Here is a 15,134-nt window from a genome sequence, read left to right on the forward strand (position 1 = left end):
AAGGCTCACTCACACACTTTATTTCCTGACATACATGAAGAATCACAGAAGAAAAAGCCAATCTAAGGATGCCACGGTGATAAAAAATTTCCCACTGGGTAATAAACTTGTGACAACAGTGGTGTTACCAGTTACACCAGACATTTTACAAGATGAAATATTCGCCGATGATGCTCAATATCTGCAGAGTGCTTACTTGGATCTTAAACATTGGAATTTTGGTTTAGATCTTCCTTTTACTTAAGAGTTAGTGACGGTGGGCTTAAGGTTGCTGCCAGCTGGTTGTCCTTCATGTACAGCCAGTCTGCAGCACACACAGATGCAGGGACAAGCCAGAGGACGTCCGCCGGCCGCTTAGAACCGGAACTGAAACAACCTGCCTGCCATCTGTAGAGAGTGACACACCCAGAGCAGACTGAGAAGGCAGAGAGCAGGAGAGTTTCTGCCAAAAACAAGCACCAACACCCAGGGAGACATGAGAGCAGCTGCTCACTAACAGTTACGTGTGTTAACAGCAGAGAACAGGAGGGAGGACAGATGTCGTTGAGTTTCTCCAAAAGTTGACACTAGCTCAACTTTCCGGTTGCAGTCCGTTGCGGTGCCGCAGCGGCCAAAATGGCCGCAGCCGAGCCGCACTACCCCCATTCAAATGAATGGGATGACTGCCGTTTTCACTGCACTGCCTGATTTGGTGTGAATGCAGCCTAAAGCTGACTGAGGGTCACTGGTCTCCTTCCAATCATCATCATTGTCTAAGGTTCAGGAAAGTCTGAAACCTTGTCAGCACTAACTGGTTGTAAATGTCTATCTGGAGGTGAGTTCCTGGCAGGTTCTGATCCTCCACAGTCCTCTCCATCAGCTTCAGTTTCCATCTGTTCAGTTGAGCTGTTGAGGACTCATCAACACGCTTGTGTCTTTTGAACTGTGTAGACCAACTGAATCTTTGGTAGCAAACACTGCAATTAAACTGTTTCCCCCCCTTTGTGGACAGCCAGGTAGCTTGACAGATGTAACTTCTGTATAAATCTTTTTAGCGCAATCGGAGCAGCTAAATGGTTTCTCTTGAATGGATTCTCATGTGTCTCTGCAGATTTCCCTTTTTGTTGAATCTAAAACAACAATGGGAGCAGCTAAATGGCTTCTCTCCTGTGTGGATTCTCATGTGTCCCTGGAGATATCTTTTGAAGCCAAATTGTTTACCACATTCAGAGCAGCTAAATGTCTTCTCTCCTGTGTGAATTCTCATGTGTAGCTGCAGAGTCACCTTCTGGTTGACTCTTTTACCACAAACTGAGCAACTAAATGGGTTTTCTCCTGTGTGAATTCTCTTATGCCTCCTAAGAGACCCCTTGCATACAAATCTTTTACCACAAACTGAGCAACTGAAAGGTTTCTCTCCTGTGTGAGTTTTAAGGTGGTATTTCAGTCCTGACTGAGTAAAAGATTTACCACAAACTGAGCAACTAAAGGGTTTCTCTCCTGTGTGAATTCTCATATGTTTCCTAAGAGATCCCTTGTATAAAAATCTTTTACCACAAACTGAGCAACTAAAGGGTTTCTCTCCTGTGTGAATTCTCTTATGTCTCCTAAGAGACCCCTCACATACAAATCTTTTACCACAAACTGAGCAACTAAAGGGTTTCTCTCCTGTGTGAGTTTTAAGGTGGTATTTCAGACCTGACTGAGTATAAGATTTACCACAAACTGAGCAACTGAAAGGTTTCTCTCCTGTGTGAATTCTCAAATGTCTCCTAAGAGACCCCTTGCATACTAATCTTTTACCACAAACTGAGCAACTGAAAGGTTTCTCCCCTGTGTGAATTCTCCGGTGTATGATCAGGTGTCCCTTTTGGCTAAACTTTTTACCACACTCGGAGCAGCTGAATGATTTCAACTCATTACAACTCATATGAGACTTTAAACCTGACTGAGGTTCACTGGTCTCCTTCCATTCATCACTGTCTTCGGTCTCAGTCTCACTGTCATCTGTGTTGGGTTCAGAAGAGTCTGAAGTCTCGCCATCAGTATCAGATTGTAAATGTCTATCTGGATCTGAGTTCCTGGCAGGTTCTGATCCTCCACAGTCCTCTCCATCAGCTTCTGTTTTAATCTGTTCAGTTTGTCTTTGATGAAGCTGTGAGGACTGAGGTTTCTCTTCATCATCTTCAGTCTTCACAGGGACAGGAGTGAATGTGAACTTGGTGATATCAGCCTCCTCCAGCCCTTGAAGTTGCTCTCCTTCCTGACTGGTCCAGAGTTCCTCCTGTTCCTCTTTAATGTGTGGGGGTTCTGGGTCCTCCTGGTCCAGACTGGAGCTCCTCTCCTGCTGCTCTTCTTCACCAACAATCACTTTTCGCACATCTAAAGGTAAAGCTGAAACACAGACAGACAGACAGCTATTAATGTAAACACATGAACTTTTGTTCCATCAAACCTGATAACCATAATTTATGTTAAAGGTACCATGTGGAGTTTTCAAACACTGGAAGCACTTTAGGAATAGTACTGAACAATAGCTAAGTAAGTTAACCTTAAGTTTAGGGCTCCGATTAATGAGAATTCCCCTTATCAAAATGAGACTGTGTCGACATTAAACTGGCTAAATTGTAAAACACCGTTTTCGAGCAAAAACGACATGCGTCTACAGCAGGTGATTCAGCTCGTTTCTGCAAATACCTCTGTCCACATTAAAATGCTAAAACGGGTAATTCTCCTCCTACTGGATATGTGGGGAGGACAGACGAAATGAAATCCTGAAATTAAGTTTACTAGTGCAGTGCCTATTCAAAACCTGCCTGTTTGGAACGGGCCTATTTCTCAATACCTAGAAAGAACAGTGCCCATCCCCTAAACACTTCTAATGCAGGCTACTGGTAGATGCTACAATATACCGATGCTCCCTGAACGCCTCACATGGAGAATATCTGGAAACTACAATTTTGAGTTGAGCTGAAGTTGACTGGATGAACTGTAGTGCCCATTCAAAACGTGCCTGAGACATCCTGCACTATGTCTTGAACATACATACAAAGCTTACCTCTCTAAACTTTTTCAATTCATTCTCTATGGTAGTTTTATCACTACGGATGTAATCCCATCTCTGACCACAATGTGGGTTGGCACTGTCTGTATTTCCCCTTGTTGAATCCACATGCAGAAGAAGTTGAAGCAACGTTGTTTATGAGGTATTTTTATATATTTCTGAACGTGCCTGTGACATTCAGCAATAAGTCTTGAACACACATGCCAAATTTCGTTCACAGTACATAGTTCAATAGTAGAGCTTAAGCATCTTAAACTTTTTCAAGTCATTAACACTACAGATGTAATTCCACCTCTGACCACAATGTGGATTGCAATGGCAGAGTGGCGCTGTCCGTAATTCTGCTTGTTGACTCCACACGCAGAAGAGGAAGCTAATCATTGTTGTTCATGGGGTATTTTTATATATTTCTCGAGAACCGCTTATCCAAAAAACTTCACACATTGACATTGCACTGCCCCACTTCCCCCAGCAATCCACCCGCCAGGTATGAAGTAGATCAGATGAACAGTTCTTCAGATACGTGAAGGACATACATACATACATACATACATACAGACAGATAGTAAGAGATTCCTTGCTTTATATAAACAGATTGCAGCAGATTCCAACAGTTTCAGTTGAGAAAGGTGGTGGATAGCTACGTTTAACTCTAAATAAGCTGTCAACAACACTCGCATGAAGCCGTCCACCATTGTTGTTGTGTTTCTTGTTTTTGCTCTTCTGATGAAATGCTGTGCTACTGCCACCATGTGTTTTGTCAGCAATATGACAGTGTTTCTACAAAGCTCCCCCATACACACTACAACACCAAACCAGCGTTTACACATTTACAAACTCTGGAGGACGTTTTGGAAATGCTCGGTTTTCAGAGGAGAAAAACCATAGACTGTATAAAAATATGGACGTAGTTACCGTGACGTCACTCGTTGGTTTCTGAAGAGCGGTTTTGAAGCTCAAAGTGAGCCGCTCCGGCCGTCGCCATCTTGGCAGTGCGTGACGCTGCCTAACTCCCAGCCAATCAAAAATGGGCAAAGAGGCGGGCCGAATGGCTGAAACAAGCCACCTAGCGGCTGGCGGACCTGTCACTCAAAGCAGCCATGTCCTTCATTATGCAGAACTTTACGGCTTAATAAAATTTAAACGGGTGAGTTATAAAAAAATTCACCCCCCGTACAGTTGTCATGAAAGAGGAAATTAGCTACAGAGACCAAAACCGTTTTTTGTACCAGGCTGTAAACATGTTTATTTCTGCTGTAAAGTTGGGCATTTTAACATGGGGGTGTATGTGGAATGACTCGCTTTTGGAGCCTCAAGTGGTCGTTCAAGGAACTGCAGTTTTTGACACTTCCACATTGGCTTAATTTTTCAGCCCCAGAGGTTGCTGCTTGAGAAACACGCTGTTTTAGTCTGGATGGAGGAACAAAATAACAAAATAAAATGGATAGAAGAAGATGCGTTTACCAATTTAGCTGGCTTAGTGTAGACATGGTCTTAATCATCCAACTGATAATCATTTGGTTTGTTAAATTATGAACCAATTTTCAAAGTATTTAAATATGTTGTTTTGACCAACTGTCAAAAATCTCAAAATAAATTCAGTTTAATATCAAAAAAGAAAACCAGCAAATTTTAACATTTGACAAACTGGAACTCAGAATTTGGGTGATTTTTCCTTCATTTCTTTACTACTAAAGTAAACTGCAGATGAATTTTCTATTTATTGATCATTTCACTTTCCATATCGTAACATTTATAGACATGATTCAAACGATGAAGGTAGAGCTGCAACTAATGATTATTTATATTATCGATTAATCCAATGATTATTTGTCTTGATTAGCCGATTAGTTGTTTAACCCATAAAATGTCAGAAAATGGTGAAAAATGTCAATCAGTGTCAAATGACAATCAATCAATGTCTTGTTTTGTCCACAACCCAAAAATATTCAGTTTACTGTCATAGAGGAGTAAAAAAAAAACAGAAAATATTCACATTTAAGAAGCTGGAATCAGAGGATTTGGACATTTTCTTTTTTTAAAAATGACTCAAAACGATAAGTCGATTATAAAAGTAGTTATAACTATTTTGATAATAGATTAACTCAATAATGTAAAACAAAATAAAATAAATTTAATGAATAAATCGTTAAAAATAAAACACTTTTGCAGCGTTGTCCAGTTATTAACGCTTCACATTTGTTTTACTTTCCTTTTTAAGAGCATCTTTGCTATTTCAGGAGAAGCTGTTATTAGTTTATAAACCATCAGAGCAACTTTCTGTACCTGCAGCCTGACAATCAATTAGAGATTTTACTGTGAGCTTGTAAGTTTAGATCTGTTTTACTGCCATGATGACTAAATGAAAGATCCCGCAGTGAATCACACAGCTAACACATTACAAACTAAGACACAACATGCAGAAAGACAAAATAAAACCTCACAGCAGGAGCGAGCTGCGGCTAACGTTAGCTTAGCTCTCCCTGCAGCGTTAGCGTGTTTTCAGCAGTAAAATCCGCACAAACCTTCTGTTCGCAGCTTCGTTTCAGGGTTTGAAAGGACATCCAGCACTTCACGATGTCGGTCCATCTCTCCTCCGCTCACTACACTGATAATTACCGTTTTTCTGCGGTTATTTGCAGCCAGGCAGCGGATTCACTCCGTTCACTGCTCGCATCATTAAAGCCGGAAAATATGACTTCCGAGGACAGGTTTCAAAATGAAAGCCTCTCCGGCGGCCTGTTGGATGTTTTATAATATTCAGGAATAAATTCTCATTGGAATGAAAACAGAATAATGGAGGTCTGGTCACTAAAGCAGAAACACGACGCTGAAGTCAGCTTCTGATTTGGGGTTAAGGGAAAATTTATGGCTGATTCTCCGTTTTTTCACCACTTACACTTGTGAGAAAGTGTTAGACATCCCCACAAAGACATCGTAGCAAAAAAAAGCCTTCAAGCTGTTTAAACCCACTTTCAGATTTGTGAAACCTTTATTTTGCTTACGAAAACAAAAAAGGGTGATTTCACTACTCTTTCTTTACCCATCCTCCCCAAAAACCAATATACTTGGAGCTGTCAAATCTTAACAATAATAATAATGAGTCCAGATTTGATGAGTCTAAGTATGGTAGTTTTTGATATGGATGGAAAAATTAATTTGTCAGTTTGTCAGGACAGTGACCAAACTGAAACAAAAGGACATTTGTTCCAAGCTCCACTAATTAAACTTCATTTAATGATAGATGCAAATGGACTGGAGGCATTCCTATGTGTCTACCTGTAGTATCTACAGGCCTTTACCTTTACTCTACTGAAACCATATCACGTTTCACGACTTTACAGACACCACACCTGTGAATCCACTTGGGCAAGATTTGTTAAGTAGGGTAAACTAAACTGCACCATCTATTGCACACCAGACGGCATCCTTCTGGAGACACAACAGCCGTACTAACAGCCCTGATAGATCAAAATCGACCTCTGAGTGAATGATAGAATAGTGTCCAGTGTGCCCCCGTCAGTATGGTCCTCCTTTCACTTTGTTAGGTACATCCAACACCAACCTGAAAATCCATATGTACAGCATATCAGTGATATATCAATGTCTTTATCTATCTATCTATCTATCTATCTATCTATCTATCTATCACATCAGTCTCCTGTTTTCCTTCAAAATTCAAACAAATTCATCCATGTCTAAGGTATTTGTTATTTATTTCTCATGGGCCAGAATCACCAAATTCCTCTTTCTGTCATGTAACATGGTGCACTGATAAGAGGTTTGGACTCATGACCAATTACCAGGGCTGTTACATACAATTTATGCAACTCAGGAAAAGCTTCTTTATATTTGGACATGTCTTGACCAACATTGGTTTTGCAACAAAAACTTTCATTTTTCAGTCAGAGTGGTAGAGGAGACTAGTAGAGGAGGTATGACGCCATTGACAGGCGACCAAATGAAACGGTCCATTACTTTGATTAAATTACAGATTTCTTTGGGTTTGACCATTGTTGGAAACATTTGGGGTAATGTAAGTACACAACTCAACAACATATATAACATAGGTCTAGTTGTTTTTAGACATTTTAATGTGGAATAATTACATATTATACCTTTAAGTCACCTTTTAAAGCACAATTAACACGCTCACGCCTCCACACAACCGTGCCGGAAGTGCCATAACGCTTGATTTGGTGTGAATATGGCCACACTGTACAGCGAACAGTTAGCTTCAGAGCTGTTTTTGTTTGTGCCTGAACACAATGAGAAGGGGTGGACAGTGGGAGACTTTGGAGACAGGCTGTAGGCTGCCCGTCCAATCAGAAGTTATAAACAGTAAGGGTATTTTCTGTGCTATTTTTTCATTGGCTGAAAAAAAAAAATACCAGGCCTATAATGGTAGCAGGCTTATATTAGCTAAAGGCCTTTATTTCTAATTCCCTCTGCTTGATTAGTATTGTAGGAGCCAGGTATTTGATTTGATGTGGTACTCCTCCCAAACAGCAGGGGGAACATGGTCAAGGCCGGCTGAGCACTGATTTATTTTAAGGTTATGCCAATCATTACAGGTGCGCTGATAGTGAGAGACAAAAAGTTTTTTGACTGTGCTCAGGATAGCAGCAATTTTGGTTTCTCATTTTATTTTATATAAAGGAAGTTAATAGAAAGAAAGTTTGACACTGTCTCAAGGCAATAAAGAAAGCATTTATCAATTAAATTGAATAGTCTGCGCAATATTGAGTGCACGTCGGAACAATCATACCATTAGCAGCCAGTAGTGACTTCAAGTTTAGGTCTGGTCACTACAAGTATATTTGCTCATATTTTAGTACAAAGCCTCCTTGTTTTGTGATCTGCCTCTGTTTGCTCTGTTAAATTTAAATCTGTGACTGCATTATGCTGTTACAAACTCAACACTTCCTGTATCCATTTCAAATTAAAAGCCTATTGCCATAATCCCTTAATTTCCTGACTTTTGTTGTGAAACATTTGCAGGCATACCATATGCAACAACAGCTGGACGGGATTAAAGGACAACAGTTTGTGTCAGTTTGAACCCTGTAAAACATACCGGGTACATTTATTGAAAATATTCTCTTCAGACAAAGTGTATAACAGTAGATTACAGGCTGTCAACATTTTGAAGAGCTGGCTAACAGTACCAGTAATCGCCTTCTGATAGTGTATTCTTAAAAATGTATCATCAATACCATGTAAATCTACACATGCCATCAATTTAACTTATGTGAAGTATCACCAATCACATATCGGAGAAATACGCTACAACATAAATCAAAACAAATCTGAGATACTCCGGATATAAACATCAATAGTCCGTCCTATTTACAGCAGTCAAATCTCTAATAATGATCAGATTCAACTGTAAGCAAAACCCAAACTCAAAAAGTAAGACACTGCCTAAATATTAACATCATCGCAGCCAACTCTGATAAATATAACAGTGCAATTACAGGTGGTAAATACCTTCCTCCTTAAAATCACCATCCTCACCATTATCGTTGTTCTCCTGATCACCATCGAGAACAAGTTCATTATTAATCAGCTCCTTTTCATCGTTGCTCCTGTTAATTTTCACAGACAGCCCCACAAGGTCTGAAAGACTTTCTGATCATATCCTTGTCCAGTCTGTCCCGAGTGACGACCACCCAGTTAGAGCTGCTGCTGTTACCACGGTAACCCAATCACTTCACACTCAGGCTTGACATAAAGAAAGATGTGCCGATTGCCGTGCTAAGACATTTAGAGAAATAAGACATAAAGATAGAGGCTATTGGTCCAAATATAAGAGTTTTTTTTCTTGAAAATACATCTGAAAAAGTGGGATCATTTTATATTTAGGGTCTAGACAATTGTAGGTTCACAACATCAGATCAATCTTTTTGAATGGATAAGTACTGGTATAAAACTGACTCCTACATGGAATGTTGCATTATGGGTTGTTTACAGCTGTAATGTTGCTAGGCTAGTGAGTCTGTTTATAGTGAGTGTGCTAGAGTCAGTTAGCCCTAAAAGTGTCTCATTAGTCCAGTTTAACCTGCAGGAGTTTCTGAAGGCTTGTGTAACATGTTTTTCTGCCACGGAGGAAATAAATTCATGACGATTGAAAAAAAGCGTCTTCTGATGTCTCTGCTGCAGAAACAGAATATGTCAAGCTGCCAAATACCACTGTCACAGATGACGAGGAGCTCAAAAAGACAAAACAGACAGTCGTATCCGGGGCTTGGATATATTTAGTTCAGCCTCCTGGGATCACGGCTGTTGTGATATTGTAGCTGCATTTCAGTTCAACTTTGGTGGCGGCACTGATGCGACAGCGGTATCCTGCGGAGTCCCACACCAAGAGCTGCAGGATGAAGGACTGTAGCCAATCTGCAGTGAGAGTAACATTCATCCAGCCGTTCACAGAAGTGGTGATCACTGAGCTGCAGATCTGCTGCTGCATTGCCTTCACTTCATGAACATCTCCTTTGAAGACGATATAAGGCTTGAGTTTGGTGGCCTTGGCAGTGAGGTGGTGCAACTTTGAAGTGAGAGGTTGTGTCGCTGTAGAAACCTTTGTAGCCAACCCCTACTAGCCACAAACATCTTGCCTCCATCACTCACTGAAGGGTAGATCTCCAACGCTTTATTTTTTATCATTTTTCTTGATACTCGGTTATGTTTGGCCTGCATTGTGTAAATCCATTCTGAAAGCCTTCTCTCTAGCTCCAAGCTAACTTTCTTCCTCCCGCCTCCAGCTAGCCGTGCTCTCCTCTTGTCGGCTAACAGCAGCTCATTCTTCTGCTTTTTCCAGTACCTGATTCTTTTAGAGTCGATGTCAAAGTGCCTTGCAGCTTTCTCTCCTGAATGTTCCTCCGCATACTGCAAAACTCTCTCTTTGAATTTGACATCAAATTTCCGTCTGAGCGCCATGCTGCAACTAAACGGTTTCTCCCCCGTGTGCGTTCTCATGTGGCTCGTCAGATGGTCCCTGCGGCAAAATGTTCTCCCACATTCAGAGCAGCTAAATGACTCCTTGTCAGTATTACATTGCACATCACTTTCATCGTCATTTTCAAGAGAGTTTACACCTGCCTGAGGTTCACTGATCTCCTTCCAGTCATCACTGTTATCAGCCTCAGCTTCTAAAGCTTTATCATAAGTAACTGGTTTTAAATGACTATCTGGATCCATGTTGCTGGCTGGTTCTGACCCTGTATGAATGTTATTGTCAGTCATGTCTCTGACGTTACTGCTGGTTGTTTTCTTTCCTGTGTGGATTCTCATGTGTCTGCTAACATCTCTGCTATATCTGAACGTTTTCTTACAAACTGTGCAACTGAACGGTTTTTCTCCCGTGTGAAGTCTCATGTGACTAATTAAGTTTCCCTTTTCAGAAAATCTTTTGCCACAAAAGGAGCAGCTAAATGGTTTCTCTCCCGTGTGCATTCTCATTTGTGCGTTCAGATGTGGCTTGCGGACACGTCTTTGACCACATTCAGAGTTTAATCGTGATCGAGGTTTCCTGCTCTCTGCCCAATCATCATCGCTGACGTCAGTCTCAGAAGAGTCTGAAGTCTTGTCATCAGTATCAGGTTGTAAATGTCTATCTGGATGTGAGTTCCTGGCTGGTTCTGATCCTCCACAGTCCTCTCCATCAGCTTCTGTTTTCATCTGTTCAGTTTGTCTTTGATGAAGCTGTGAGGACTGAGGTTTCTCTTCACCATCTTTACTCATCACAGGAACAAGAGTGAGTGTAAACGTAGTGATATCAGCCTCCTCCAGCCCTTGAAGCTGCTCTCCGTCCTGATTGGTCCAGAATTCCTCCTGTTCCTCTTTAATGTGTGGGGGCTCTGGGTCCTTCTGGTCCAGACTGGAACTCCACTCCTGCTGCTCAGGTGGGACCTCTTCTATACTCTCCAACAGCTGCTGGACGTCTGCAGGACACTCTGGAATACAAAGATATTATGGAAAAACTTTATGTTCAAGCCAAGCTGGATAATTCTGGATCATTACTCCATGAGCTTCTCTGTAGCAGCAGGTGACTGTTACACCGAATAACCTCTATGTCATTGCCTGGGAAACTCTTGGTAGCATAGCTCCTTTTTAAGGAATAGGGCAGTGCCTAATGTGTATGCGTAGCGAGTGAGTGAGTGGTTGAGTAAGAGAGGGTTGAAAAGGTTAGCAATGAACCGTCAATCTTGGCGGTAAATGTACAGTGCAGACTACAGTGTTTCAGTTAACAAATGCTGCAGCTTCTCAAGACCATTGTTATCGGAAAAATGAAATTACCTTTATTAGTATAACTTGTTTTTCCATTTATGCGATAACATTATGGGTTATTTATCATTGACAGTTGCAGCAATTTTGATGTTAATTAAATGTTAGATTATGTCCAACACATCTAGTCTGATCTAATTATGTCCCTTTGCTGTGTTTAATACTTTGGATTTTGTCTGACAAGTTTTGAATAGACAGCGACAGACCAGAGTGATCTGTATTTTAAGTTATTTATCATTCAAGTGACTTGATGTTTACTTTATCTGTTCTTTGACCTAATTACTAATGTAGCCTACTCTGATTTTGTGTTGAACAAAGATTATATCAATGATTAACATGGTTTTATAATACAAAGCCGCATATTTCATAAAATGTTTATGATTAACCGAAAATCTATTGTTAACACGGCCGACTATCAATAAAAGAAAGTGCTTAAAATTTGCATCCCGAGCTGGAATCATTTCACATTTTTGTAAAAAAAAAAAAAAAAAAAAAAACACGACCAAAACTGAATGAATCGATTGTCAGAACAGTCTCCAATTGATTTCCTGTCAATCGACTAATCCTTGGAGCTCTGAAGTTTAATAACAGCTGATATTACACTGAAATGTACTGTGTACTCTCCTATAAATATACTATGTTCATTTCAACGTCTTCTAGTAAAGTTCTATTTATCAGCTTTACAGTTGTGTTTAAACATAAAATGACTATATTAAACCTAAAAGTACAAACCCTGCTGCATGCTGTAGTATCGGCTCAGGTTAAACTGAGTGTGATCAGAGTGAGAATAAGATGTAAAGAGAACAAACCTGCTCTGTGTAGCTGAAGTTGAGGGTTGAAAGCAGCGTCCAGTAGTTTGCGTTGTCGCTCGTTCTCCTCTTTGGATCGAGAAAGTTCCTCCTCGTACTCTGCTATCGATCTTTCAAACAGCACAAATATCTCTTCAGCAGCCGCAGTTAGTCGCTGCGTCACCGACGCTCTCAGCATTTGGACTTTAGACATTTTAACACGATGACAGAAACTTTTTCTCCGTCAGAAACTCAGTTTGGTCTCCGTCAGACTGTCAGTCTGCTGCTGAGCTCCATCAGTTTATTTACAGCTAACATGCTAAGCTAACTTCAATGTCCTTGTGGGCTACCGGGAGATAAATCAGAGGTGAAACATCGTGAGCAGCACAGACAGGTTTATCCAGACATGATGGTTCATTCAGACACTTTCTGAAGAAGAAATAGAGCAGGACTCTGCTAACACGCAACATTACCTAGACGCAATATTGCTAAAGAAAATCACTTCCGGGTTTCGATTCTTCTTCTTTGTGTTTATTGGCGGATCGTGAACCAGCTTTAAAGCTGCAAACCGCCACCTGCTGTATCGATGTGTGTAGAGTTAAGACATTACATCGACTGAATACTGATTGGTCTATAGAAATATGAAGAAAAGTATAAAGTATTAAGAAAATACAATTTAAAAGATAAATAAATAAAAATCACACCCTATTTCCCTGCCTGCATTATACAGCCTATCAACCCCTCCTGGTTTCCCTGAAGTGAAGTCTTGACCTGAACTCAGTAATGATTTTAAACTCTATTCCTGTCCTGCCTCATTAGGGATGTTAAATGAAAGGTTCAAGGTGTGTAGGAATGTGGATGGAGGTGAGATCATTTAGCAAATGGAGAGGCAAAGGGGGACACTGAGACCGAGAGTGGTGGACACTCATGAGCTCAGACCAGAATGATTGATTGTATGGGCAGAGCCAGAATGCATGAATATGGTCATCAATGGAGTCTGGGCAGTGAGAACCTTTTTCATGATCGGTGAATCTCATAAGGTGAGGTTATATTTCAAGAGCATCATAATGTGTTCTACATCTTCCAGAATGTTACACCACTGACAAAGATTTGATTGACTTTTTTTATAATGTGGAGCGAAAACTTGCATGTCTGAACCTTAAAGGTATAATATGTAATTATTCCACATTAAAATGTCTAAAAACAACTAGACCTATGTTATATATGTTGTTGAGTTGTGTACTTACATTATCCCAAATGTTTCCAACAATGTTTAAACCCAGAGAAATCTGTAATTTAATCAAAGTAACGGACCGTTTCATTTGGTCGCCTGTCGATGGCGTCATACCTCCTCTACCAAAGAGTAAACACTCACAAGATGCATACGGCGGCGCTGTGTTTGTCCGCTACAATGGCGTCTACCAAAGAGTAACTTACACACATACAAGATAATACATCGGCGTTGTGGTTGTTCCACACAAACTGTTATAAATTGACTTTTATTTAGTTTTAAGCCACATTTTCATGATAAATTTAGCTGGTTTTTAACTATATCTTTTAGCCGGAAGAAGGATTTTAGTCATTGGACGTCTGGATCTTAAGTTATCAGAGAAATAAACTGGGCAAACGTTAGCAGCAGCTCAGCTAACAGCACCTCCAGGAAGTCCGGTGGTCACCAAACATCGTCGGAGAAATATTGATTTTTTAGGTGAAACAGCTTTAATTAGTATTTTAACAATTTTAATCTGTGTGTACGTTTGTTCTGGAGAGGAGGAGACCTCTGCGGGTAAAAACATCCCGAATGATGAACACTGGAGTAATCCTATCCTGGTGAAGCTGGTTATTTAACAACGAAGACAACAACTCCCATGATTCCTTGCTACTTCACACCGTCATCACACTCCGTCTTTAGTTATTGTTTTGATTGAGATCCCTAGCGGCTGAAATTACATATTGTGCGTTTAAAGGTTCAGAAATAAACAAAATACCTTGATGACTTAAAAAATAGTTTCTTACTTTTGTATACAACATGTTGATTGTTCCATAAGATGCGTGTAAAGTGGGAACGTGTTATATGGTGTAAGATGTCATGTATTGTGATTTATATCTTATAAACATATTGACACCTTTTAGCAGTCACAGTATTTAGATCAGTTCTTCTTCTTTAATGTTACTTAAGATCTGAAAGCTCTTGGACATGGACCTATTTTTGTGCAACAAGCTGATTATTAAAACTAATATAATTGACAATTATTGATAAATTAACATAAAGGTGAATATCTCTAATTATAGTAAATTACTAATAAAGTCATTTGTAATAATCAGACCAACACAGCAAAAAGATTATCAGATCAGATCATTAAGGCTCACTAACACTTTATTTTCTGTTACTGATACACAATACTATTCACTTTACTCAGTTAATTTTATTTCAAGATCATAGTTCATAACAAAAAACATGACAGATCATAGAAGCCAACAGTATAAAACTGTTTTCAAAATTTTAAAAAAAACAGCATCTATATTACACACAACTGTAATCATCACTGTCACTATCAACTCCTGATATGAAAACCTTTATATATGGATGAATTCATTCATATACTTTAACATTAAAATACTGAACAAATTATTAAACACATTATTTTAACCACCATGACTACATACATCTCCTTATTACTGCTTTCAGTTAAAAGTAATTTCTTCCTGTTTCTCGTCTGTATTTAGAAACAGTCAAGTCAGTTTGACTTGTTTCCTTTAACATTATTGTTGAGCAATTTGTGTTGGTCATTTCAATTTCCTTGAGCACTTACTGCTAATAATACCACAAACACACAGCACTATTGATAGTGAAACTCAGTCTATTGAAAACATTAAAGGTAGTGATTCTAATCCAACACACTTTTTGTCAAATGCAGCGAGTATCTTCTCACAGTCCGCTAGCTGTCTGTTCTGTTTGTGTGTGTTCATACACAGCCCCAGCTCCGTAAAGGTGAAACAAAAAAGTGTCTCAGAGC

At 39.8% G+C, this 15,134-nt stretch overlaps 2 protein-coding genes across 3 annotated transcripts; both read right to left on the minus strand.

The window, feature by feature from the left end:
* Window positions 1-941: 941 nt before the first annotated feature.
* On the minus strand, window positions 942-5,844 carry LOC137198921 (gastrula zinc finger protein XlCGF57.1-like). The gene is made up of 2 exons (XM_067612938.1): window positions 5,569-5,844; window positions 942-2,373 (listed from the first exon to the last, which is right to left on the minus strand). Exons 1-2 carry the CDS (start codon window positions 5,630-5,632, stop codon window positions 1,049-1,051), a joined length of 1,389 nt encoding a protein of 462 aa, XP_067469039.1. The 5' UTR covers window positions 5,633-5,844; the 3' UTR covers window positions 942-1,048.
* A 3,310-nt stretch (window positions 5,845-9,154) lies between these two features.
* Window positions 9,155-12,646, minus strand: LOC137198904 (oocyte zinc finger protein XlCOF22-like). 2 transcript variants are annotated; one of them, XM_067612918.1, is made up of 2 exons: window positions 12,139-12,646; window positions 9,155-10,986 (listed from the first exon to the last, which is right to left on the minus strand). In XM_067612918.1, the coding sequence occupies exons 1-2, from the start codon at window positions 12,329-12,331 to the stop codon at window positions 9,518-9,520; spliced, it is 1,662 nt and encodes a 553-aa protein (XP_067469019.1). In that variant the 5' UTR covers window positions 12,332-12,646; the 3' UTR covers window positions 9,155-9,517. The 2 variants fall into 2 exon arrangements, with proteins under 2 accessions (XP_067469019.1, XP_067469017.1); XM_067612916.1 differs by having other exon boundaries at window positions 9,155-10,998; window positions 12,139-12,645.
* Between the last annotated feature and the right edge of the window lie 2,488 nt (window positions 12,647-15,134).

Source organism: Thunnus thynnus, chromosome 15 (genome assembly GCF_963924715.1).
Source record: "Thunnus thynnus chromosome 15, fThuThy2.1, whole genome shotgun sequence".
Taxonomy (NCBI): Eukaryota; Metazoa; Chordata; class Actinopteri; order Scombriformes; family Scombridae; genus Thunnus; species Thunnus thynnus.

Excerpts from the sequence above, each read along its gene's own strand:
- LOC137198921 (XM_067612938.1), bottom strand. The coding sequence starts at position 5,632 with ATGGACCGACATCGTGAAGTGCTGGATGTCCTTTCAAACCCTGAAACG. Across the intron at positions 2,374-5,568 it reads AACGAAGCTGCGAACAGAAG|CTTTACCTTTAGATGTGCGA; the intron begins GTTTGTGCGGAT and ends TCTGTGTTTCAG.
- LOC137198904 (XM_067612916.1), bottom strand. The coding sequence starts at position 12,331 with ATGTCTAAAGTCCAAATGCTGAGAGCGTCGGTGACGCAGCGACTAACT. Across the intron at positions 10,999-12,138 it reads ACTTCAGCTACACAGAGCAG|AGTGTCCTGCAGACGTCCAG; the intron begins GTTTGTTCTCTT and ends TTTGTATTCCAG.